Here is a 24981-nt window from a genome sequence, read left to right as displayed (position 1 = left end):
TTGAAAGCAAAAAGAACTGAGCAGAAAATTGAGCTACTGCCATCTGCAGAAATCTAGTGTAGACAAGTGTTTAGAGTCTGAATCTAGCTAAGCATTCAATAGTCTTTGCCTGCGAGAACAAAAACCACTCTTCAGAGAAACGTAACAAAATCAAATGGCTCTTCTCTAATATAATATCCCATACCCATCAAAAGGCAGTGGCCATGAGAAGAAACATGAAAATATGACTCATACTCCAGACAAAACCAGTCCATAGAAACCAACACTAACATGTCCCAAATTTTGACATTCCTGCCAGATTTTAAAGCTGCTACTACAAAAAAGTGTCTAAGATTTATGGGAAAATATACACATAATGAATAGATGAGCAAATAGCAGAAAAAGAGAAAATGTAAAAAAGGAACCAAGTGGATTCTAGAGCTGAAAAGTGAAATAACTGAAGTAAAAGATTCACAGGCACTTCCAGTCAAGACAGAGTAACAGAGACTAAATTTACTCTGTTTTGAAACAACCCAAAAAAGAACAAAATATATGACTGCAGGGCAGGAAAGGAGACCCGGCTGGAGACCAGTGCAAGAGACAAGATGAGAGTCTGGGGAGGCCAAGACGTTCGGAGTACCGGGGAGCAGCAGAGAGCTACAGAGAGAGAGAGAATTCTAGAGCTATCAGAGGGTCTCCCTGAAGTATTGATGAGCTGAGTATTGATCCATACATGCAGGTGAGGAAACTACCAAAGGCCAGGGAAAAGAACCACCCAAGAGACTTGGAACGGTGCTCATGCTCATACAGACTGAAAACTTCATTGTTCATGTGGCAATGGATAGAGTAGGCAAAAGGTCTTGCCTCAGCAGTAGGGACTAATTAGCCGTATAAAGAGCACAGTTTTATCAATTACAAAAATAGACACAAAAATCAATGAAATCAAAGGCAGTTCTTTGAAAGATCAATACAATTGATAAACTTCTAGCCACACTGATCAAGGGGAAAAAAAGAGAAAAGATACAGGAATGAAAGAGGTGACAACACTATAGATACCACAAATATTAAAAGGATAATAAGGAAATGTGATGAACTTCCTGCCAATAAATGTAATAGCTTAGACAAATTGATATATTCCTTGAAAAATATAAATTTCCAAAGCTCACTAAAAAGACTAATTAGGATTTACTGACAGGGAAGGACTCTGGAACACCAGAGTATTAGGACATGTTCTATTCTTCCCCTTAGAAAAAGCTCACGAGGCTAGGCGCAGTGGCTCACATCTGTAATCCTAGCACTTTGGGAGAGCAGGAAGCTGAGGTGAGAGGATGGCTTGAGGTCAGGAGTTCAAGACCATCCTGAGCAAGAGCCGGACCCTGTCTCTACAAAAAATTAGAAAAATTAGCTGGCTGTGGTGGCACATGCCTGTAATCCCATCTACTAGGAAGGCTGAGACAGGAAGACTGTTTGAGCCCAGGAGGTTGAGGATGCAGTAAGCTACGAAGATGCCACTGCACTCTAGCTGGGGAAACAGAGTGAGACTCTGTCAAAAAAAAAAAAAAGAAAAAGAAAAAAAGAAAAAGCTCATGACCTCCAGAAATACCAAATAAAACAGAGCTTAAAGTTGAATTAATTGAGGAAATGCCTTCTGATTTAGATTAAAATAGATTTAAATAAAGTATATCCAGAATGGATGATCTGGCTCAACCACTTACTAGTTACACCTATGCTTGCTAGAAATCATAATCTGATTCTCAATTTTGAAATTATATTTAATTTGTATTTTTTTTTTTTTTTTGACACAGAGTCTTACTCTGTCACCCCAAGTAGAGTGTGGTGGTGTCATCATGGTTCACTGGAACCTCCAACTCCTGGGCTCAAGCAATCCTCCTGCCTCAGCCTCCCACATAGCTGGGACTACAGGCTAATTGTTCTATTTTTAATAGAGACAGGGTCTTGCTCTTGCTCAAGCTGGTCTTGAACTCCTGAGCTCAAGCAATCCTCCTACCTCGGCTTCCCAGAGTGGTAGGATCATAGGCGTGAGCCACCCCACCCAGACTAAATTTTCATTGTTTTGTTTAATAATGACATACTAGCAGGCCAATATAGACTCTTTTTATGTATAAGGACTGGGAATAAATCTTATTTGGAATCTGAAAAAAATGTTGTTCTACTGAACAAAGATATTTAAGGAAAAGGAGACCTCATAAGCTTAACCACAGGTGATTTTTATTTTTAAACATTTTCACCACAGAAGAAAATGTCCAGAGTTCTCCCTCCATTCAAGCCCATTCCTTACACAGAATTCCCTCCTAATCTCTACAGTTATTATACTACAACTACTAAAAAGTAAAAATTCTGGCTGGGCTCAGTGGCTCACGCCTATAATCCTAGCACTTTGGGAGGCTGAGGCAGGAGGATCATTTGAGGCCAGGAGTTGAAGACTAGACGGAGCAACACAGCAAGACCCTATCTCTACAAAAAAAAAAAAAAAAGAAAGAAAAGAAAATCATCTGGGTGTGGCAGATAAACAGCACTCCTATAGTCCCAGCTATTTAGGAGGCTGAGGCAGGAGGATTGCTTGAACCCAGAAGTTTGAGACTGCAGTGAGCTATGATGATGCCACTGCATTTTAGCCTGGATAACAAGTGAGACCATATCTCAAAAAAAAAGTAAAAAATAAAAATTATTTTTTCTATTTTTATTCAAGACATATATATATAACTGTCAATCATACCTTTGGATCAACATGAGATAACTTATGTTGATATATTTCAGGACCAACACAAAGAAATTTTACATTAGCTAAAGCCTGAGGTTTCTGATCATCAGTAAATATGTAGTTTCCTTTAGGATTTTTGAAATACTACCATTAGTTCAAGGACTCCTATTAGAACTTCCTTGACCTTTAGGTGTTCACGGATTATTAATATATAGGTTTGAAGACCACTGCACTAAAGAGGGCTATGCAGGAAATGATGCATAGTAATGTAAAGACAGAATAAGTAAAATTTAATTAATTTCAATTTTATTTGTCAGTTTATAATTATATTCATTCAAAAAGTAGGATCAAGCCAAAATTTTATATTCATTTTTTAAATGATACATACTTCAAATTACCAAATTACTTAGTATAATCCACTATTGATTTGAACCACAAAAAAAAAAAGAGAAAAGTCTCTAGATAATTCTTCTCAATATAGTATTCAAAATAGATCTCCTGTTTCTCCATGCATATATCATTTATAAGCAGTAACATATATCTGCCTGATAAAGCAAAGTTAAACTCTTATTACTGTCACAATCTATTAATTTAGAAATGCTTTGAAAAAAGTCTGCAGATGAAGAAAGGAAGGAGAGATGGATGGGGGAGGGAAGGTAGAAGGAGTAAGAAGAGAGAAATGGATGGAAAGGAGAAGGAAGGAGAGGGAAGAGAAGGCAAGGAGAAAAGAAGATGAGAAGCTGCAATTACGAACCTACAAATATTCTGATGTAATTTCTCTTGAAGTTCAATGAAGCTGTCATATCGATCTTTAGTAAACTTTATATTTCGGAGAACTGCTGCTACAGCAAAAGGGCGTACTTTAGCTGTCTGAAATTCACAATTATCATTAGAGATACGAAACACGCTTTTCTTTGTAATAACATCCTGTTATAGAAAGGCAGCACTCTTGACACTGTCATAAATTTTCATTCAAACAAGTATATATTCATTTATTCAGTAACAAGTAATAAAATTGAGTGATGAATAACAGACAAAGTCACTATCTTCATGGAGTTTACCTTTTAGTAAGATTTCTGAAAATGTACTAAATAGTTGAGAAAAAACAATCTTTAGTTTGTCATAGTTCATATTTTTACTCAAATAATCCTCAAAAAAGTTTATCTTTGGAAATTTTATTAATATACTACAGTTTAAACAATTATATCTCAAATGTGCTTTATAGTAAATAAGTATTTGGATATTATTTTCCAAAATGATTTATGAAAAACAGATGTTTTGTCCCCTTTCATTTCTTGGTAAAAAAAAAAAATTGACAATTTTTAAAAGCTAGAGGTTAAATATATACCCATGTTAGCAGATGATCAAAGAAAATCACACCTGGCAGTAGGGTCTGCTTTGTTTCTTTTTCCTCCCCACTAATACACACACACACACACACACACACACACACGAGATTTTTTTCAAAAGGAAAATAAGAATTTATCCTTATTACCTCCTCTGTGATAATCAATTTCTGGATTTTTCCATTAGGCATTAGGCGTTTATACACTGGAGCCTTTATCCTAAAATAATATTAAAATAACTTACTCATAATTAATCAAAACATTTGATAAATAAATTACACTTTATGATGTATATAGGAAATATATAAAATGAACAGAATTAGAACAATGGGTTGAGTTACAACAAGTCAAATTTGGGGTGAATATTTTTAAAAAAACAAAAACTAACAAACTTTCTAACATTTAAATTTGTCCAAAAATGATATAGGATATCTCATCATAATGTGTTTCCTATCAGTGGAGTCTCAGCAGAGGCTACAAAGCCGTTAATTAAGCAATTGTTTAAGAGGCATTAAACATCAGCTGAGGGTCTGTATTAGATAACCTTTAAGTTTTGTTTCAACCATAAGATTCTGAGCTTCTAAGAAAAAATAGGGTTTATTAAAAATACAGATTCCCGGCCGGACGCGGTGGCTCACGCCTGTAATCCTAGCACTCTGGGAGGCCGAGGTGGGCGGATCCTTTGAGCTCAGGAGTTCGAGACCACCCTGAGCAAGAGCGGGACCCCATCTCTACTAAAAATAGAAAGAAATTATATGGACAGCTAAAAATATATATAGAAAAAATTAGCCGGGCATGGTGGTGCATGCCTGTAGTCCCAGCTACTCGGGAGGCTGAGACAGGAGGATCGCTTGAGCTCAGGAGTTTGAGGTTGCTGTGAGCTAGGCTGATGCCACGGCACTCACTCCAGCCTGGGCAACAGAGTGAGACTCTGTCTCAAAAAAAAAAAAAAAAAAAAAAATACAGATTCCCTGGTCCCATCTGGACCTACTGAATCAAAAAAGTCTAGACAAAGGCTTGGCAAATGGTGTATTTTAAGGCATCTCCAGCAAATTCTTATCATCAAGAGAAACTGGGGATTACTGTTTTAAGGCAGTGGTTCTCAAACTTCAGTCAACTGGAGTGTTTGTTAAACCATGGATTCTGACTCAATAGGTGTTGGGTGGAGGCTAAGATTCTGCATTTCTAATAAGATCTCAGGTGATCCAGATGTTGCTGGTCCACTTTAAGTTCCAAAGATTTTAAGTGGCATTCCTATTTCTATATGATCATAAAATTCACAATGAGGTGCCTGTTAAAAATACAGATTCCAATAAGACAGTTTTAGGAAACACACTCTAAGGAGTTATGCTTGATCCTCAAATATAAACATCTGATTGTCATGCAGGAAACCAACTGGTTCAACTCCAAAATTTTAACCATCCTTAACCAAATGTCTAATGGTCATCATTTCACCAACACCCATCACTCATCTTAAGCCTCATAATTTCAGAATGTAGCCCATCAGCCAGAGGCCCTTATTGTTTTGCAATTGACCAGATAATGTATAATAATCAAAAACAAAAATAATTATTTTTGATAGCTGTTATTTTTTTCACCTCTTTCCCACTTTATATATTCATTATCTTCGTATTTATTACATGAAGAGTTGGAAGGGGACTTAAAAACCTTTATAGATTAGGAGATTGACACAGGAGAGGCCAATTAACTTGTTCAAGATCATATAGCCATTATAAGATCTTCAGTTTTCCAGTTAGGAAGCTCCACTCTTGAGCTTCTTTAGAATTCTTAAGGTAAAAGCACATAAAGTATTGCTATCTCTACTTTTCCTCTCAATCTTTAACAAATCCATTGAATTAATTGCCCATTCCAATTAGATTACTGAGGGAAATCACACAAAGAATTTTTTAAAATTATTAACCACCAGTTTCAAATGCTCCCAGAATGAAAGGTTATGACTCAATATTCACGTAAATTTCCAAATGGGTACAATCTACATGAATCTTATCCTCAAATCATCACTCTATGCAGACCTAAAGCTGTACTCCTGTACAAGTTTTTTTCTAGAAACTTAAACATGGTTGCTGATAATGACAAGAAAAGAAAAAAAATCCAGCTTAGCAAAGTATTTAATGAACATATTTCTTTACCTTTCTTTGAAGACCTGAAGTCCTCGAACCAATCCTTCCAGACACAAGAGATCATATCTATTGGCAGGGACGTCAATTTTGTAAAGAACAACATCCGAGGCCCCCTGTGCTTTTACATTACCTTGTTCCTTACTTATTATTTCCTTCTCAGAAGTCTAAAACAAGTGAAAAAAAATTAGCTAAATAAATTTAAACTCTTTTTAAGAAGTAGAAGTTGTCAGCCATATAAGGTAGCAACTACATTATACATATTCTTTTCTGCAACAAAAACATGGGTTTATTATATCCACAACAAAAATATAAAAATATTAAATGTTATTATATAATCACAGCAGACATAAAAATACTCCAACTTTCCCTGAGTTCAGACATCTGGCATTCTCACTTATTCCAGAAGAGCAGAAATCCATTTAAAACAAGAGTCAGCAAACAATGGCCCACTGGCCAAATCATGCCTGATATCTGTTTTTGTAAATAAAATTTTACTGGAACACAGACAGACCTATCATTTACATATTATCTATTGTTATTTACACATTGCAACAGCTGATTTGTAACAGAGACTATAGAGCCTACAAAGCTTAAATTATTTACTATCCTGTCCTTTACAGAAAAAGTTTTCCCATCTCAAAGAAAATGAAAACACCACCAAGAACATAAAGAAACAACAAAAGTGTCAACAAAGTAAAATAAAAATGATTCACCAAATAAAAGAAATACAATTTCTTATAGGATAATGACTCAAAAGCTAAATCCTGTGGGCACCCAAGCAAGCCCATATGAGAATGAGAGTTATGTTATAAAAACAAATAAATAACATTCAGAGGCCGGGTCCGGTGGCTCATGCCTGTAATCCCAGTACTCTGGGAGGCCGAGGTGGGTGGATCGTTTGAGCTCTGGAGTTCGAGACCAGCCTGAGCGAGAGCGAGAGCGAGAGCGAGAGCGAGACCCCATCTCTACTAAAAATAGAAAGAAATTATATGGACAACTAAAAATATATATAGAAAAAAATTAGCCGGGCATGGTGGCGCATGCCTGTAGTCCCAGCTACTCGGGAGGCTGAGGCAGGAGGATCGCTTGAGCCCCGGAGTTTGAGGTTCCAGTGAGCTATGATGATGCCACTGCACTTTACCCAGGGCAACAGTGTGAGACTCTGCCTCAAAAAAAAAAAATAAATAAATAAATAACAGACACAATCAGAAACTGTCATTACATATTAGAAGGGATAATAGGTACAATGGGAAGTAATCTAGTGACAGTAAAGGTATGATAGTGCAGCAGAATGAAAACAACCAAGAGGGAGAAAAGAAACACCTCTAGAATAGTAATTTTTAATGCAGTGGCAAAGAGCTTAGAATACCTCAATCACCACATTATGGCAGAGAATAACAGATTGTCTTAAGACAACCATTGCCAAGAAGTTAAGTTTTATTCCCTAAGTTTACTAAAACAGGGAACTGTAAATATATTTAAGAAATTTTCAATCAAAATGATTAAAAGTTGTATTCTAATGTTACCTTTTAATTAATTGGAAATCCCACTTAACCAGAATTTCACTATTTCTACCAATAACCACTTGGTAAAAAGACTGGATTTCTGTCAAAATTTGTATTGATTTCTGTCAAAATATGTAATGATTTTTATTTCATATGATGCTCTCCCACTGCCATGATATGAGTTCAAATTATTGCCCAAGTTAAGAGTTACATGTACACTTACATGGTATGCAGAGGGATTCGCTTTTGGGCACTAAGCATTATGTGCCCAAGTCACACTTGAGGAACCACAGAGGTCCACACAATGCGGGGACCCTGCAAGGTGGTGCTGGGTCCCAAAGAACATCTACCCTGGGTATTTGAAACTTAGGAGACAAATTTTTGGAATTAGGGAAAATAAAAAAATGAGAAAGAAGAGGAAGAGGACAAGGAAGGAGCAGGAGGGGGAAAAAGAGGAGGGTATGGGGAGAAACAGAAAGAAGTAGCAGAGGATGAATTAGAATTTAAATAACGTTCAATCAAAGGCGTCAATAAAATTACTGCTTTATAGTGAGGAAAGCAGAGTCACCTCACAGGGGATGGCAGATTTCAGGAAGGACCTATATAAAGAGTGGGCGATAATATGGTAACCATAGAAATGAAAGCATCTGAACACAGTCCTCCTTTATCTGCAGGAGTTATGTTCCAAGACCCCCAGTGGATGCTGGAAACCTCACATAGTACCAAATCCTTTATATACTATGTTTTTTCCTATACACACATTCCTATGATAAAGTCTAATTTATAAATTAGGCACAGTAAGAGATTAACAATAACTAATAATAAAATATAATTATAACAATATACTGTAATAAAAGTTATGTGAATGTTGTGTGTGTGTCTCTTTCAAAAAAGCTTATCATACCATACTCATCTATTTTCTGACTACAGTTTCCAGTGGATAATTGAAACTGTGGAAACAAATCTGCAGATAAAGGGGGACTATTGTAAAAAATGACCTAATTCTTCTGTAAAAAACAAGAAAACACAGCAGCTTAAATCTTCTTTCAATTTCAGTTTCTCAATTCATGCAAAGGCCCTATGTGAAGATTGGGCTTGTCAGTGCTACCTGACAAAGATCTTACAAAATCAAAAACTACATAAATTTCAGGGCCAGAGGGATCTATAAAGATCACATAATCCAAACCCCCTATTTCACAAATGAAAAGGAGGCCCAGAGAGACTAAAATATGAGGCCCAAACAGACAAAGTAATTGTCCATAGCTACACAGCTAGTAAATGTTAGAACTAGAACTCAAATTTTCTGATATCCAATCAACGCTCTTCAATATCACATAACCTCAAACATAATTTTGAGATGTGGTTATACTAACAGCAACTTACAAACTATACAAATCTCAGCCAATTTCTCAAGTATATAAATACTCATGAATATAAAGATTATCTTCCTGTAACATTAGTGAGGCAGCAGGAAAACAAGGCAACACAATGTACATTTTGTTAGCCTGAAGATTTTTTAAACTGATACCTAAGGCAGTGTTATAAAACGCTGAATAGATTAAAAAGAAAACTTAGGAAAAAACCTAACACTAACTACCAGAAAATTATCTTTTTAATCATAAGTACAATGTCTTTGATATATAATTATCAATAATATATTTTATAAAGAAAATATATAGCCCAGACTTACTATTTTTTAAATAATTTAATCATTATATAATCAAAAGCCAAGGAAATTGCTTCATAGTCACTTTTATAAGCAATTCCTCAGAAAACCTGAGATCATTTTACAAGATCACTGTATATAGTGATAAGTTCACACTAGTTAAACAGGCATGAAGGAAGGTGGAGGGGGCAAAGACAGGCAGAGGAGGAGGAGCTGGAGGTAATGGAGACAGCACAACTGTGGGCAAAGCAACATTTCCACTGCTTCCCAGGCCCGTTTCCGTGGTTAACCTGCAAAAAGGGGGAGCTCACTCTCACTCTGGGGTTATTTAACACATTCTATACATCTCCACAGCATTAGCCTGATAACTTGAGGTGACTGAAGCATAAACTCCTTTTTGAGATTTTAATCAAAGCAGCAAACACTTTTAGAACTGGTGCTCAGCCCCCTGAACACAGAAACCACCATGGCCCACAAACATATCATCTTAGTCTAACTATAAAGTAACTAAGATAAAATAGTATAAACCCCTGAAAAATGAGCTTATACATAAAATATTTGAGAAACAAACAAATATTCAAATACATACAATTTCATCAAGTTCCAGACCAAATTCAAAACATAGCTCATCAAATTCTTCGTCGGCTAGGGGAAAAAAAAGGAGATTGTTAATTTTAACCTGTTCAGCATCAATGAAATTTGTATATAAACTTCATTTTCTTATTATTCATTGCCTTACACCATGTATACTAAATATCAGACACCAGATATCACCATTTAAAAACAAACAAGGCCGGGCGCGGTGGCTCACGCCTGTAATCCTAGCACTCTGGGAGGCCGAGGTGGGCGGATTGTTTGAGCTCAGGAGTTCGAGACCAGCCTGAGCAAGAGCGAGACCCCATCTCTACTAAAAATAGAAAGAAATTATATGGACAGCTAAAAATATATATAGAAAAAATTAGCCGGGCATGGTGGTGCATGCCTGTAGTCCCAGCTACTCGGGAGGCTGAGACAGGAGGATTGCTTGAGCTCAGGAGTTTGAGGTTGCTGTGAGGTAGGCTGACGCCACGGCACTCACTCTAGCCTGGGCAACAGAGTGAGACCCTGTCTCAAAAAAAAAAAAAAAAAACAAACAAACAAAAAAGCTTAGTCAAAAAATTTTCAAAAGATCAAAAAAAGAAAAACAAAACTATTAAAGTCCTGATTAATCTACAGAAATATCAACTATAGGATTAGGTCACCCACACTGGGAAGTCTGCATGTACATGGGGGGAAGAAAAACCCCAACCTGTTAAGTAGGGATCAAATATAAACTAGGCTCCAAATCACAAATCCAACACAATGGGAAGTCATATAAATTCTATCATCTAAAATTCTCTGAATGGCCTGACATTAGCTTTGGAGTCAAGCCAATCAGAGTTTGAATTCTTTCCCACTTATTGGTTCTGAGAGCTTGGCAACTTATGTAAACTTTCTTGGCACCTTATGTAAACTTTATGGATGCCTCACCTGTAAAGTGGTATTTTACAGCCATTTCTAGCATGGAACTGTTGGAAAGATTTACATGAGATCATGCAGAAAATGGACCTGGCATAGTACCCTGAAACAGAGGGTCTGCAATAATAAATACTTCTCTTCCTTATTTTAAAATTACATTCTGCTTAGCTTTGCTATGTGATAGGGCATTTTCAGGGTTTTTACATTATCAAAAATTGAGCACAAACTGTCCTTCCCAGTATAGTCTAGCGAAAAGCTGGTCTTAAGATTCCCTATCCAGACAGTGAACTTCTATTCAATTTAACAAATACTTAGTAGGCACCCATTTTATGCCAGGCACTATAGTAAGTACCAGGGATACAAAGGTAAATAAAACACAATTCTTATCTTAAGTACTTCCTCCTCTAGTAAAGAAACCAGATGTGTAATAAATATATAATGATGTTAAGTACAAAGTACAGGGGTAGCACAAAGGAAGTAACAGCTCCACTTAGGGTCTGCTAAAGCTTCACAGAAAGGATGAGTTCATTAGGCAGAGATTGTGGGGAGTGAAACAGCATGGCAAGTTTGGAAACTCTTAAGTAGTTCCATATGGATGAAGCATAAGGTTCTTATCAGGAAGAGAAGTGATGGAACAAGTAGAAAGACGCCAACTCATAACATGCCAAGGGATTTGCCCTCTGTCCTACCAGCAGGCAACGGGGAGTTCCACTGAAGGATTTCTCTGCTGGGCAAAAGCATGATTAGATCTACATTTCAAAGACTGGTGGTAGGGTGGAAGAGACTCCAGCAAGGAGTCTACCGGATAGCACAGATGCGATATAGTGAGGGCTTCATTTAAAGCAGCAGGAGTGAGTATGAAGAAGAAGGATCTGATATGAGAAATGTTAAGGACACAGAATCTATAAGGCTCAATAGCTGATTGATAGGACGTAGGAATAGTGAGTTAGCAGGAGTCTAGGATGACTCCCAGATCTGTGGTCTAAATATTGGGGTAATTTGTCATGCAGCACTAGATTACTAATACAGACTTTAGTCCCTAGAGTGCTACCATAACAAAAACCAAAAACATGGCAGTGGCTTTGCAACCAAGCAGGCTTTGAGGAGTATAAATGAAAACCTAGGCTGGGCGTGGTGGCTCACGCCTATAATCCTAGCACTCTGGGAGGCCCGAGGCCAGAGGATCGCTCGAGGTCAGGAGTTCGAGACCAGCCTGAGCAAGAGTGAGACCCCATCTCTACTACAAATAGAAAGAAATGATCTGGACACCTAAAAAATATATATAGAAAAAAAATTAGCCGGGCATAGTGGCACATGCTGTAATAGTCCTATGAAGAGGCCAACGTGGGAGGAACTGATGCCTCTGGCCAAAAATCAGCAAGGAACTGAGGCCTGCCAACAATTACTTCTATTGGCAGCAGCTTCTCCTGCCCCAGTTAGACCTTGAGTTAACTACAGATTTGTCTGACACCTTGATTGCAACCTGGTGAGAGATCCAGAGCCAAAACCACTTAGCTAAGCCACTCCGCAATTCTTGACCCTCAGAAACTGTATAGCAAATGATTGTTGTTTTAAGATGCTAAGTTCTGGGATAATTTAGCATGTAGTGATAGATAGGCAGAGCACGGTAGCCCACACCTGTAATGCTAGCACTCTGGGAGGCCAATGCAGGACCGATTGAGGCCAGGAGATCAAGACCAGCCTTAGCAAGATCAAGACCCTTTCTCTATAAAAAATAGAAAAATTAGCTGGGTGTGGTAGCACACAAATATAGTCTTGGCTACTCAGGAGGCTGAGGCAGGAGGACTGCTTCAGGCCAGGAGTTGAAGGTTGCAGTGAACTATGATGATGCCACTGCACGCTAGCCTGAGTTAAAAAAGCAAGACCCTCTCTCAAAAATAGATAGATAAATTTAAAAAATTTTAAAATAGATAACTAAATGGTTATAAATATTTACATATTAATACACAGACATAATCAAACTATATAGACCTATTAAAATGTATTGAATCCTAACTATCACATGTTTTATTGCTTTCAGCTATATCTCACGGGTTTAGATGCAAGGAAGAACAATAAAATGTGATTAGTAATTTCCTCTAACAAAATGACACACCTACGTAACTATATCTAAGGGGTTTGTATGATATACACAGATGGCTATGGCAGTATTGCCAGCCATTATACCAAGCAAGAACATGACCAGAACTGAAGAGCAGTGATGCTAAATCAGTTAACACAATGGAAACCATCTGAGCAAAGACAGTTAAAAGGTAGACTAGGGGTATAAACCTGCTTCAAAGGAGTCAGAGGAACAAAATAACCAGAATAAGAAACAGCCTGAGAGAGAAATATCCTTGATAAGCAATGGTGAAGGGGAAGGTAGTGACTAGTGGAAACAACAGAATTTCAGATTGACAAAAAGCAACCCTTAGAGGGTCTTTTTTTTTTTTTTTTTTTTTTTTTTGAGACAGAGTCTCACTCTGTTGCTCAGGCTAGAGTGAGTGCCGTGGCGTCAGCCTAGCTCACAGCAACCTCAAACTCCTGAGCTCAAGCGATCCTCCTGTCTCAGCCTCCCGAGTAGCTGGGACTACAGGCATGCGCCACCATGCCCGGCTAATTTTTTCTATATATATTTTTAGCTGTCCATATAATTTCTTTCTATTTTTAGTAGAGATGGGGTCTCGCTTTTGCTCAGGCTGGTCTCGAACTCCTGAGCTCAAACGATCCGCCCATCTCGGCCTCCCAGAGTGCTAGGATTACAGGCGTGAGCCACCGCGCCCAGCCCGCTTAGAGGGTCTTAAAAAAAAAAAGAAAGAAAGAAAATGTGGATGAAAAAAAGCACGAATGAGACATTATCTGAAAACAAGAAAAAAGAGGAAGATAAAAAAAGGTAAGAAACAAGATGTATCTGTACTATTTGGAAACCAGATGCTTTGCTAAATACACTTTCCCAACTCTGATCTCAAGTCAATTTATACTTTAGGGGTTTCAGGAAATACAATAAACTAATGATGAATATTTCTGACCCATCTGAAGTGCATCTCAACAACATCAATGTTTTTGACTAAAATTTTTAAAAGATCCAGTAGCTAACAAACAGATACTTGTGGGAAAAAAAATAAAGTTTCCATAATAACTCACAATTAAAAAAAAAAAGGAAGGGACAGCTAGAGAATATGTTAAAACATCAGATGATAGTAAATACCTTATAAATCTCACCACTTTCTAAAAATGTGAGTTATTTTTTACTTTCCTAGAAATGGAGACCTGGATGGGAACTGATTATAGATATTTTGAACAAATATGTGCCACATACCATCCTGTGCAATTCAAGCACACAGATTAAGCAACCCTAATCCAAAAATCTAAAATCCAAAATGCTCCAAAATCTGAAACTTTTTGAGCATGCACATGATGCCACAAGTGGAAAATTCCACACCTGAACTCATGTGACTGGTCAGTCAAAAGACAAACTTTGTTTCATGCACAAATTAAAAATATTGCACAAAATCAAATTCAGGTTATGTGTATAAGGTCTATATGAAACAAATAAATTTTAGGTTTAGACTGGGGTCCTATCCCCAAGGTATCTCATCACATGTATACAAATATTCCAAAATCTGAAAAAAATTGGATACACTTCTGGGCCCAAGCATTTTGGATAAGGGATAATCAACCTGTATAAATACCATTAGGATATGGCTTATAAAAATATGTAAGAAATTTAAGTAAGCATATTATAAAATAAAAAGTGATTAAGGAATTAGAGCTGAATGCAAAGGTAAGGGCATTATCACTACTTTCAGGAACTTATGGCAGAACCTTTCAAGAATAGATAGTATGTAAAAATGCACCTTTTTTTTTTTTTTTAATTGAGACAGAGTCTCACTCTGTTGCCCCAGCTAGAGTGCCGTGGCATCAGCCTAGCTCATAGCAACCTCAAACTTCTGGGCTCAAGCAATCCCACTGCCTCAGCCTCCCTAGTAGCTGGGACTACAGGCATGCGCCACCATGCTCGGCTAATTTTTTCTATATATTTTTAGTTGTCTGGGTAATTTCTTTCTTTTTTTTTTTTTTTTAGTAGAGACGGGGGTCTCGCTCTTGCTCGGGCTGGTCTCGAACTCCTGAGCTCAAACGATCCGCCCGCCTCGTCCTCCCAAGTCCTAGGATTACAGGCGTGAGCCACCGCGCCCGGCCTAAAAATGTACCTTTAGAAAAGTTTTTTAAAGGCTAACTTTATTTTCACAGTAACAGTAATATCTTATTCTGTGAAGCAGTGTCATTATTAAACCAATTAAGGCATTGCTATCACATTGAGCCCTAAAACCAAAAAATAGCTCTCACAAACCAGCTGAAAATCATAGGGTGCTACAGCTGTGTGGTAACTGATAACTACACTTAATAGCGCCCCCCACCCCTTGTTTTTCAGTGGTTGTTTTTACAACCTCTAAGAGATGAAGTGAAGCATGAAGACTAGGCCCACAGAATAAAAACTCCCCGTCATTTAGGTCTCAGCTAAAATGTTACCACCCCATCTAATGTTGTTCTTAGTATAAAACCTTTTCTTTCCTTGATAGCATTTAGTATTATCCGAAACCATTTTATTAATGTGCTGGTTAGTTACTGTCGGCCTCTTTCATTAGAATGAGAACGTGGACCTTACGTGTAATGTGCACAGGTGTAGTCCCAAGCTATTAGAACAATGCCTGATAGAAACAGGCGCTCAGTAAACACTACTAAAAGAAAACAAAGACAGATAGAATGCTGCCCCCCGCCCGCCCGCAACACACACACCTCTTCCAAACTCCTGCTCCCACCGCATAACAAACTGAGTTCCCACAGTGCTTTTCTTATCGTATTGAACAGGCTACACGCGGAATGCAACCCGGGGCTTCCTCTCTAGTCTATCGCCTGGCATGGCTGTCAGGGCAGGAACGCAACAGGCGCTCGATGCCAGTTCGCTGAATGAATGACACTGGACCCGGGCACGTGCGGGTGGTGCAATGCCAGGCGATGCGATGCCCGTTCCGAGAGGCTACCACAGCCAGGTCGGACCTTCTCGTTCGTCAGCCCTCCTCGTGTAAATTCCCACCGCCAGAGGCCAAAACCTGCAGGGCAGCAAGAAAGTTGCCACGATGCCCTATGGGAGAGAGTCCTAGCCTCCGACAAGAGGCGTAGGCCGCATATTATGTGGCAGGCACTCACTGTAGGTCCGGCCCAGGGCTTGGAAAAGCAGATCGCGCTTCACGCTGACAGTCGGCATGGCGAATCGGACCCACTACGCCTGCGCGGCGAGGCGGCCTGGGCTCAGCGACCGCAGTGCGTAGGACCCGGACGCTCTTCTGCGGTCTGTCTTGAATATTGCCAGTCTGCTTCCAATAGTTCTGCTCTAGGTTTTCATCTGAAAACAAGTATATTGCCACCATCCAGCTCATTAAATATAGATATGTTGTACTAATAACTGAGAAGCTTGTAGAAGAGATAGAATTGTATAGAATTGGCTACGACCTGACAGGCAGTAAAACAGACTGATCCTGAAGTCCCAGATGCCTCTAACGCAGGAAAGGAAAAGGACGCCAAATTAGGTGAGTGGGGCGAGAGGGGCGGGTCAAAGGGGGGGGCTTCTCCAGGTGGAACACTTTGCCTGGAGGTGGTGAGAACCCGAGTGGGCGGGGTCTAAGGCTTCCCGCGGTGAAGGGTGTGCAAATCCAAGAGGAAGAGGAAACTATTTACTGACCTCAGTTTTTGCTTCATTCTTTATTCTCTCTTGTGCTCTTATAAGTGACATGCCTGTGCTTGCTTTGAACGTGACAAGGAGATAGGCTGTCTATTCAGTGCTCTCTACAGTCAGATACTGTGCTCAGTCCTCTACCAACATTAGATTTCCTCCGTAAAACAACCCTGAATGTAATAGGCTAAATAATGCTCCCCCCAAAAATATCAGGCCCTAATCTCTGCAATCTATAAATGTTACTTTATACGGAAAAAGGGTCTTTGCAGATCAAGTTAAGGAATTTGAGATGGAGATATTATCCTGGGATTACAAAGATGGAATCTAAATGCAATCACACGTATCCTTAGAAGTGGCAGGCAGAGGGATACAATATAACTATGGAGGCAAAGATCGGAGTGTGGCAGCCACCGGAACCTAGAAGAGACAAGGATAAATTCTCCCCTACCCTTTGGAGCAGCCCTATATACATTTTGAATTTGGTCCAGAGAAACTGATTTTGGGTTTCTGGCCTCCACAACTATAAGAGAATAAATTTTTGGTTTAAGTGAACAAGTTTGTGGTAATTGGTTTTAGCATCCAAGGTCAACTAAAACGCCAAGGTAGGTAGTACTATTACCCTAGTTTTACAGATGATGAAGCTAAGTCACAAACTGGCAGTTCCAGTAGGCAGCCTTGCCCTTTACTCTCCACTATATAGTGAGTGAGGGCTTGTTCCAAGGCCCTTCATATGAGGAAGCCAAAGCAGGGCCAGATTTAGGCCACCCTGTTAATCAGGCAATTTTTCACTATGCAGTATTTGCTTCCCTCCATAGCTGCAGGCAGTCCCTTCCCAGTGACTAACATAACAGACTGGGAACACCCCATGAATGGCAAACATCCCCAAATGCCAAATACAATTTTCCTCTCAAAATTGGTGCTTAGTGTTTGATTAATGAATAAAGGACTTCTTGAATTATTGTATGCTGACCTGCTCTGCTCTGAGCACACAAAGTGTTGTGTGGCTTCTGAACCTCAGGATCCTCATCTGTAAAATATGGATAATAATATACACCTTAGAGAATTATTGTAAGGATTAGAAATAATAGTCATAAATAACTAGTATAGTTCTTATCATGTCATAGGTCCTGGAAATAGAGCAACTGTCATTATTGTTATCTATATTCCTAGTCAGTGTCCTGCTCGTCTTAGACCACGAAGGGATATTCTGTTCCCATCTCTCACATTTTCCAAGTCATCCTTCCTGCATTTTATCATTGCACACATTATAAGTACTCTGTACCTTCTCTGTGACTACCTAAACTGTTAGAAAATTATAATGAAAAAGAGAAAACTAGGCCACAATGGCATTAGCTGATGGATAGGAAAGATACTTGGAAAATGTTGAGATAGTATATCATGAAATGTAGGTAGGTACTTCTTTCATCTAATTTTAGGGCCAGCCCAAGAGCAGGAATGAAGTGTGAGCATTTTCTAGAAATGAAAGTGTCAGACACTCCTACTGGAAACATAGATAGCAGTTTGTTTGACAATATGAATCAACATTTTAAACATGTTTTATGTTTTCTCTTTGATCCTGTAATGACACTATTGGAATAAGTCTTCTTCTTCTTCTTTTTTTTTTTTTTTTTTTTGAGACAGAGTCTTACTCTGTTGCCCGGGCTAGAGTGCTGTGGCGTCAGCCTAGCTCACAGCAACCTCAAACTCCTGGGCTCAAACAATCTTCCTGCCTCAGCCTCTCGAGTAGCTGGGACTACAGGTGCGAGCCACCATGCCTGCCTAATTTTTTCTATATATATTTTTAGATGTCCAGATAATTTCTTTCTTTCTTTTTTTTTTTTTTTGTGGAGACAGGGTCTTGCTCTTGCTCACGCTGGTCTCGAACTCCTGAGCTCAAACAATCTACCCGCCTCGGCCTCCCAGAGTGCTAGGATTACAGGCGTGAGCTACCTCGCCCAGCCACTATTGGAATTATTCTAAGGAAATAATCAAACAAGTGTTTCTCTCTTTGTAATATAGAAAATTTTGAAACAACCTAAATATCCAACAATATAAGCTTGATTAAAGTATGATACCTCCATGAAATAGAATACTATGTAAACATTAAAAATGATATTGACTAGCTACATTTTTTAACATGGCAATAAGTCCACAGTAAATGATATGAAAATACTGTTACTAAACAGTATGCTTAAAATGATCAATTTTTATTTTAAAAAAATGTATGTTAAGTATATGAGTGTGAACAAAAATAAAACAGCTATCATGATATACAACAAAGTGTTAGCAGTGGCTATCTTTGGGTGGTGAGTTTTTTTATTATATCTTTTATATTTTATAGAATTAATTTTTTTTTCTAAGATACTAAGTCTACCTCTGTCACCCCGGCTGTGGTGCAGTGGCACCATCATAGCTCATTGCAGTCTCAAACACCTGGGCTTAAGTCTCCCACCTCAGCCTCTCGAGTAGCTGGGACTGCTGCACATTAGCCTGGCTAATTTTTTTTTTAACTTAGAGACAGAATCTCACAGTGTTGCTCAGGCTTGTAGGTGAGAGTACAGGTGTGAGCCACCATGCCTGGCTCAAGTATTACTTTTATTTTTATTTTATTTATTTATTTTTTTTTTGGAGACAGAGTCTCGCTCTGTTGCCCAGGCTAGAGTGCTGTGGCATCAACCTAGCTCACAGCAACCTCAAATTCCTGGGCTCAAGCGATCCTACTGCCTCAGCCTCCTGAGTAGCTGGAACTACAGGCATGCGCCACCATGCCTGGCTAATTTTTTCTATATATTTTTAGTTATCCAGATTAATTTCTTTCTATTTTTTAGTAGAGACAGGGTCTCACTCTTGCTCAAACTGGTCTCGAACTCCTACCTTGAGCGATCCTCCTGCCTCGGCCTCCCAGAGTGCTAGGATTACAGCCATGAGGCACCACACCCAGCCACATTTTATCATGAGGAAAAAAAAAACAAGAGACCCAGCACAGTGACTCATGCTTGTCATCCTAGCACTTTGAGAGGCCAAAACAAGAGGATTGCTTGAGGCCAGGAGTTTAAGACTAGCCTGAGCAAGAGTGAAACTCCATCTGTACTAAACATAGAAAAACTTAGCCAGGTAAAGTGGCACACACCTATAGTTCCAGCTACACAGGAGGTTGAGGCAGAAGAATCCCTTGAGCCCAGGAGTTTGAGGTTCCAGTGAGCTATGATGATGCCACTGCACTCTAGCCCAAATGACAGAGAGAGACCCTGTCTCAAAACAAAACAAAAACAAAAAATGAGATTATTATAAAATACAATCATGTACACTTCCTTTTCCTGCCTAATTGGACATCGGTAGACAATCCAGCTCTCTCATCACTACATGGGATCAGAGCCTGCACAGGCTGACTGTTTTTGCCTGTTAAACATGTAATATTCACAGAGAAGTCTTCTGAAATGATCGTGTCACTTTCCTGTAATGCTTGTGAGTTGGGCAATAGTTGGAAAAGAGATGCTGTCATGTCTGAAATTCTTTCTACATAGGTCCTAAATTGCATTACAGGGTCTGATGACATTTTATACTAGAGTAGCAGATAGTTTAAAGTGGTACACTATGCTTTTCTCTCCAAAAAACCAACATTGGCCACTTCCAACTTCAGTTTCCTCATCCATAAAATGAGGTACTATGTCCTCAGATGGTTGTGAAGATAAAGTATGTGGAAACAATTTGAAGTCTTCAAAGTGCCAGTCAAATATTAGATATTTGTATTCAAGGCAATAAGCCCAAGTGATATGAGACTATAAATTCTCTATGGTATTAGGCTTAGTAAAACTTGAGCTGCTATCTCCCAGAGGGTGAGGCAGGGCTATCAACGCATGTATCATAATAGATGAACAACCTAGATGCATTTAAATCCCTGGTTGTTCTTGAGACCAAGGTATCTTCTTCCATTCCTGAAACTTGGTTGTCCAACAGAAAACAGCTCAAAATGATTAAAACTTAGTGACTGAGGGTTGGAAGGTTATAGAGACTCAAAAGGTGAGATGTAGATGACCTCTAATCCAGGGTCCAAAACCATATTAAAGAGTTTGGGCTTCATCTTGAGAGCAATGGGAAGAAATTCAAGGATGTTAAGGAGAGAAATGATATGAATAATTTGGTATTTTGGAAAAATCATTTTGGGTATGTTGCAGAAAAGGGATTGGGAGTCGTCGTTTGGAGGGAGAAACACATGTCAAGGAGATCAGTTAGGAGCTTACAATGATCCAGGGGAGAAATGATAGCAGTCAGGACTAGGGAAATGACATGTGTCAAAAACAAAACATAATAAATTATTATTATAGACCAGGGGAATTAACAGGTTATACACCAAGTAAGTCATAAACAACCAGAAAGATACAAACATGAGTTCAAGCCCATCTACTACATTGGACTGTTTTAGTGTATTCTGGCTGCTACAATGAGATAGCATAGACTGGGTGGCTCATAAATGACAGAAATTTATTTCTCATTGTTTGGGAGGGTGGGAAACCAAAGATCAGGGTACCAGCATCGTTGGGTTCTGGTGAGAGCCCTCTTGTGGGCTGCAGACAGCTGACTTCTCACTGGGTCCTCACATGGCAGAAGGGGCGAATTCGCTCCCTTGGGCCTCTTTCATAAGGGCACTAACTTCATTCAGGAGGGAGAAGCCCTCATAATTTAATCACCTTCCAAAGTTGCCACCTCTCAATGCCATTGCCTTGGGGGTTAGGACTTCAACACGTGAATTTGGGGGGGACACAAACATTCAGACTGTAGCATGAATCTTCTTGGAAACTGGAACTGAGTGATGGAGTTTGCTTTGCCATGCCCCCAAGGACACTGCTGTTGGAGTTGCTGACAGCGTCTTTCCAGAGGCTGCCTTGGACCCAGGTCAGTTGCAGTAGGTTCCCAGGCTCTTTCTTCTTGTTTCCTACCTTGCTGCAAATGAAGGTGTGGGAAAGGGTCATGGGAAGAGAAAGGATACTTAATAAATATGAGTGATTACCATCATAGGTTCTAAGAGTAACTACTCACAGTGTTGTAATAATTTAAAGGAGCAGTCAGGAAAGCACATATTTTGTAATGCAAGCATCACATGTTAACATTAATTAACTAATAGAAAGATAATTATTGAATTTATGGCCAGGTGCGGTGGCTCATGCCTGTAATCCTAGCACTCTGGGAAGCTGAGGCAGGAGGATTGCTTGAGCTCAGGAGTTGAAACTAACCTGAGCAAGAGTGAGACCCCGTCTCTACTAAAAATAGAAAAAATTAGCCAGGCATGGTGGCTCGCGCCTGTAGCCCCAACTACTCAGGAGGCTGAGGCAGGAGGATTGTTTGTCCCCAGGAGTTTGAGGTTGCTGAGCTAGGCTGACGCCGTGGCACTCTAGCCCAGAGTGAGACTGTGTCTCAAAAAAAAAAAAAAACTGAACTTATATTAATGGAGCTTTCAAAGGAGAACGTAAAAGGAAGGAAGGCAGGAATGGTGCATAAGGTCTGAGACTTTGTGTACATCTATAGCAACAAGAAAATGTGTAGGAAAAGAAATCTTGGACCATAATCATGGTGGCTGCAAAGCTTCACTATCTCAGGCAAGACTCTGCAACTCTGCTCAGAACAAATATACCCGAGTCCTGTCAGATTGATAAAATAGTTAACTGAGAAGACAATATGAAAACAGAGGGGCCAGAGCAAATTTCTTAAACTTTGTTCAAGAGGGTCTTGAAAATAGAACTTCTTCAAGGACATTTGTTGAAACTACCGTAATGACGGCCTTCTACTTGACTTTAACCAGAGCTGGTTATTCTCAGTGGGTTTTGTGTGTGTGTGTGTGTGTGTGTGTGTGTGTGAGAGAGAGAGAGAGAGAGAGAAAGAGAGAGAATATTTTTTCTTCTTTTTTTTTTTTTTTTTTTTTTGAGAGAGTCTCACTCTGTTGCCCGGGCTAGAGTGCCATGGTGTCAGCCTAGCTCACAGCAACCTCAAACTCCTGGGCTCAAGTGATCCTCCTGCCTCAGCTTCCCTAGTAGCTGGGCCTACAGGCGTGGGCCATGATGCCCAATTAATTTTTCTATTTTTAGTACACACAGGATCTCGCTCTTGCTCAGGCTGGTCTCAAACTCCTGTGCTCAAGCTATCCTCCTGTCTCGGCTTCCCAGAGTGCTGGGATTACAGGCGTGAGCCACCACATCCAGCCAAGAATATTTTCTTTTATGATTAATGTATCATATGAAAATCAGAACTGTGACCTTTGGCCTAAACTGTCCCTTCTAAGAACTCTCAATCTAGAAAGAATACTATTTCCTTTTTAACTTAGCAATGGGAACATTTAACGTAAGTTACAGTAAAATGTAATGTTATGGGACAACATTGTCACCTTCTTGCTAGCAGAGTTAGATATAGTAAAATGCAAAGAAAAAAAACAAGGAAGTGATTTTTCATTATTCATTTCCAAGAGTAGGTTTTCATAATCTCTGAGGCAATCTAAACTGTGACCTTCTTATTTCTTCATTAGAGTTGAGAAATAGAAAGAAGAGCCATACTAAGTCGGTGGAATCTCAGATCTTCAACAGGACTTTGTTGGTTTCCTGTCACCATGCCCTTCCCAGCACTTGCCACAGCAGTGGTGCTTTAATACATTTTGTCCAATTATTGTAAATGTATGTATGTATTATTTACTCATGTATACCCAACGCCAAGCACATAGGAACAAAGCTGATCTTTCTGCCAAATGTAATTTTCTTTGATCATTTGCTAAAATATTTGTGGATTGATTGGATGACTAACCCCAACCCAAACTGACAAGTTTGGTCTTCAGCACTCTTCTACACACCCTTCAGTGATTTGTTCCTTTGTTTCGACAACACTCCCTTCCTTCTTATAATTACATTGTTTGAGAAACAGTTTAGTGTGGTAGTTACTTGCTTAGGCTCTGGAAACCATCGGCTCATACAGAGGAACTCTTTTGAATAGCTCAATGAATTAAGACTTTCTCTCCATGTCAATCCAATGATCACTTAACTCCAGCAACCTGGCACACAATATGTATACAAATAAATACACGTTGAATGTCAACAGAATGAGCAAATAATTAAATTGTTAAAGTGGTGATGGACTGTCCTGGTGGGTCCATGCTTTGCCTCAATGGGCTGTGATGGGATATGTTGGCTCTTTTCTATCAGCTGAGTGCTTCTGGGAAAGTAACAAAAGCATTATTAAGTATCATACGATAAACTTCAAGTGAGTAGGACCAGGAATTCCAGGTGTTTCGTTCTTTGTATTTACCTACAGATGAAGAATCCAATTACCCACCCATTAGCTCCAGAACTGGAGCTAATGCTTATTTTGTAGGGTTGCTGTAGAACGAGATAGATTTATGAAGTGCTCTGCACGGTGTCTGACAGAGTGTGTATTCGTAGTATCCCCATTTAGCACTGGGAAAAGGCTCAAGGAAAAAAATTCGAAAGGGAATAAGAAAGTGACTTCTCAACTAGGGAAAAACCCCCAAATAAACAAGTTTTGCATACAAAAAGCCATAAACAATCCCCCAAGTCATCCTGGTATTTGTTTTTATCCAACTTTATATTAGAATGTCAAAGGAGGCCAGGCCCGGTGGCTCACACCAGTAGAGTGAGACCCCATCTCTGCTAAAAATAGAAAAAATTAGCCAGGCAACTAAAAATAGAAACAACAAATTAGCCAGGTGTGATAAGCGCCTGTAGTCCCAGCTACTTGGGAGGCTGAGGCAGGAGGATTGCTTGAGCCCAGGAGTTTGAGGTTGCTGTGAGTTACGCTGATGCCACTGCACCCTAGCCCGAGCAATGGAGTGAGACTCTGTCTTGGGAAAAAAAAGAATATCAGAGGAGAAAGGGGCATGGCAGGGGAGGGGAAGTTAAGGCTGTCCTCTTGCCTTGTTCCAAATCCTCTCCAGCAAAGACTTGACAGCCACTTGCCACTTGGAATTTTCCAACTCTACGGTAATTAACATTTATAAAGAAAATGTAGTGGGTGCCCACAAGAATTAGGCACTATTTAGAATCTATCTATCCATTTAACACATAATTGAAACCCTTCAAAGTCTTGTATTGCTCTTAGGGTACATACTTGAACCCTAAACAGAGCCTGCAAGGGTCTGGCCCTTGCCCACCATTTTTGCCTCATCTCACCCCAATCTCACCCTTGTTCCTTGAGCTCCCACTATACTGGTGTTTGAGTTTCAGCCACAGGACCTTTGCACCTGTGCTTCCCTTTGCCTGGACGACCCTCTCAGTTCACTAGATTAATCATTAAAGCTCAAGTCCAGGGCACTTCTTCAGACACCTCCTTGACCTTGTAGTCTTGGTTATAGAATCTTTTTCCAGTAACTCACAGTAGGGTCTAACTTGTAATTAC

General features: G+C 39.3%; 1 protein-coding gene across 1 annotated transcript in view; it reads right to left on the bottom strand.

Moving 5' to 3' along the window:
• The window catches only part of FARSB (phenylalanyl-tRNA synthetase subunit beta), a 65264-nt gene extending 49141 nt beyond the window's left edge, over positions 1 to 16123 (bottom strand). Inside the window, exons 1-5 of the mRNA XM_069466881.1 lie at positions 16065 to 16123; positions 9949 to 10004; positions 6198 to 6352; positions 4197 to 4266; positions 3456 to 3571 (exon numbers count right to left, since the gene is read on the bottom strand). Of these exons, the coding sequence (XP_069322982.1) occupies positions 3456 to 3571; positions 4197 to 4266; positions 6198 to 6352; positions 9949 to 10004; positions 16065 to 16122 (455 nt within the window). The 5' untranslated portion in view covers position 16123. The remainder of the gene's footprint in view (positions 1 to 3455; positions 3572 to 4196; positions 4267 to 6197; positions 6353 to 9948; positions 10005 to 16064) is intronic.
• Positions 16124 to 24981: the final 8858 nt, after the last annotated feature.

This window comes from Eulemur rufifrons, chromosome 1, assembly GCF_041146395.1.
Source record: "Eulemur rufifrons isolate Redbay chromosome 1, OSU_ERuf_1, whole genome shotgun sequence".
In the NCBI taxonomy this organism is placed as follows: Eukaryota; Metazoa; Chordata; class Mammalia; order Primates; family Lemuridae; genus Eulemur; species Eulemur rufifrons.
Note: the sequence above shows the minus strand (reverse complement) of the source record. Positions and strands in the feature narration are given on the sequence as shown.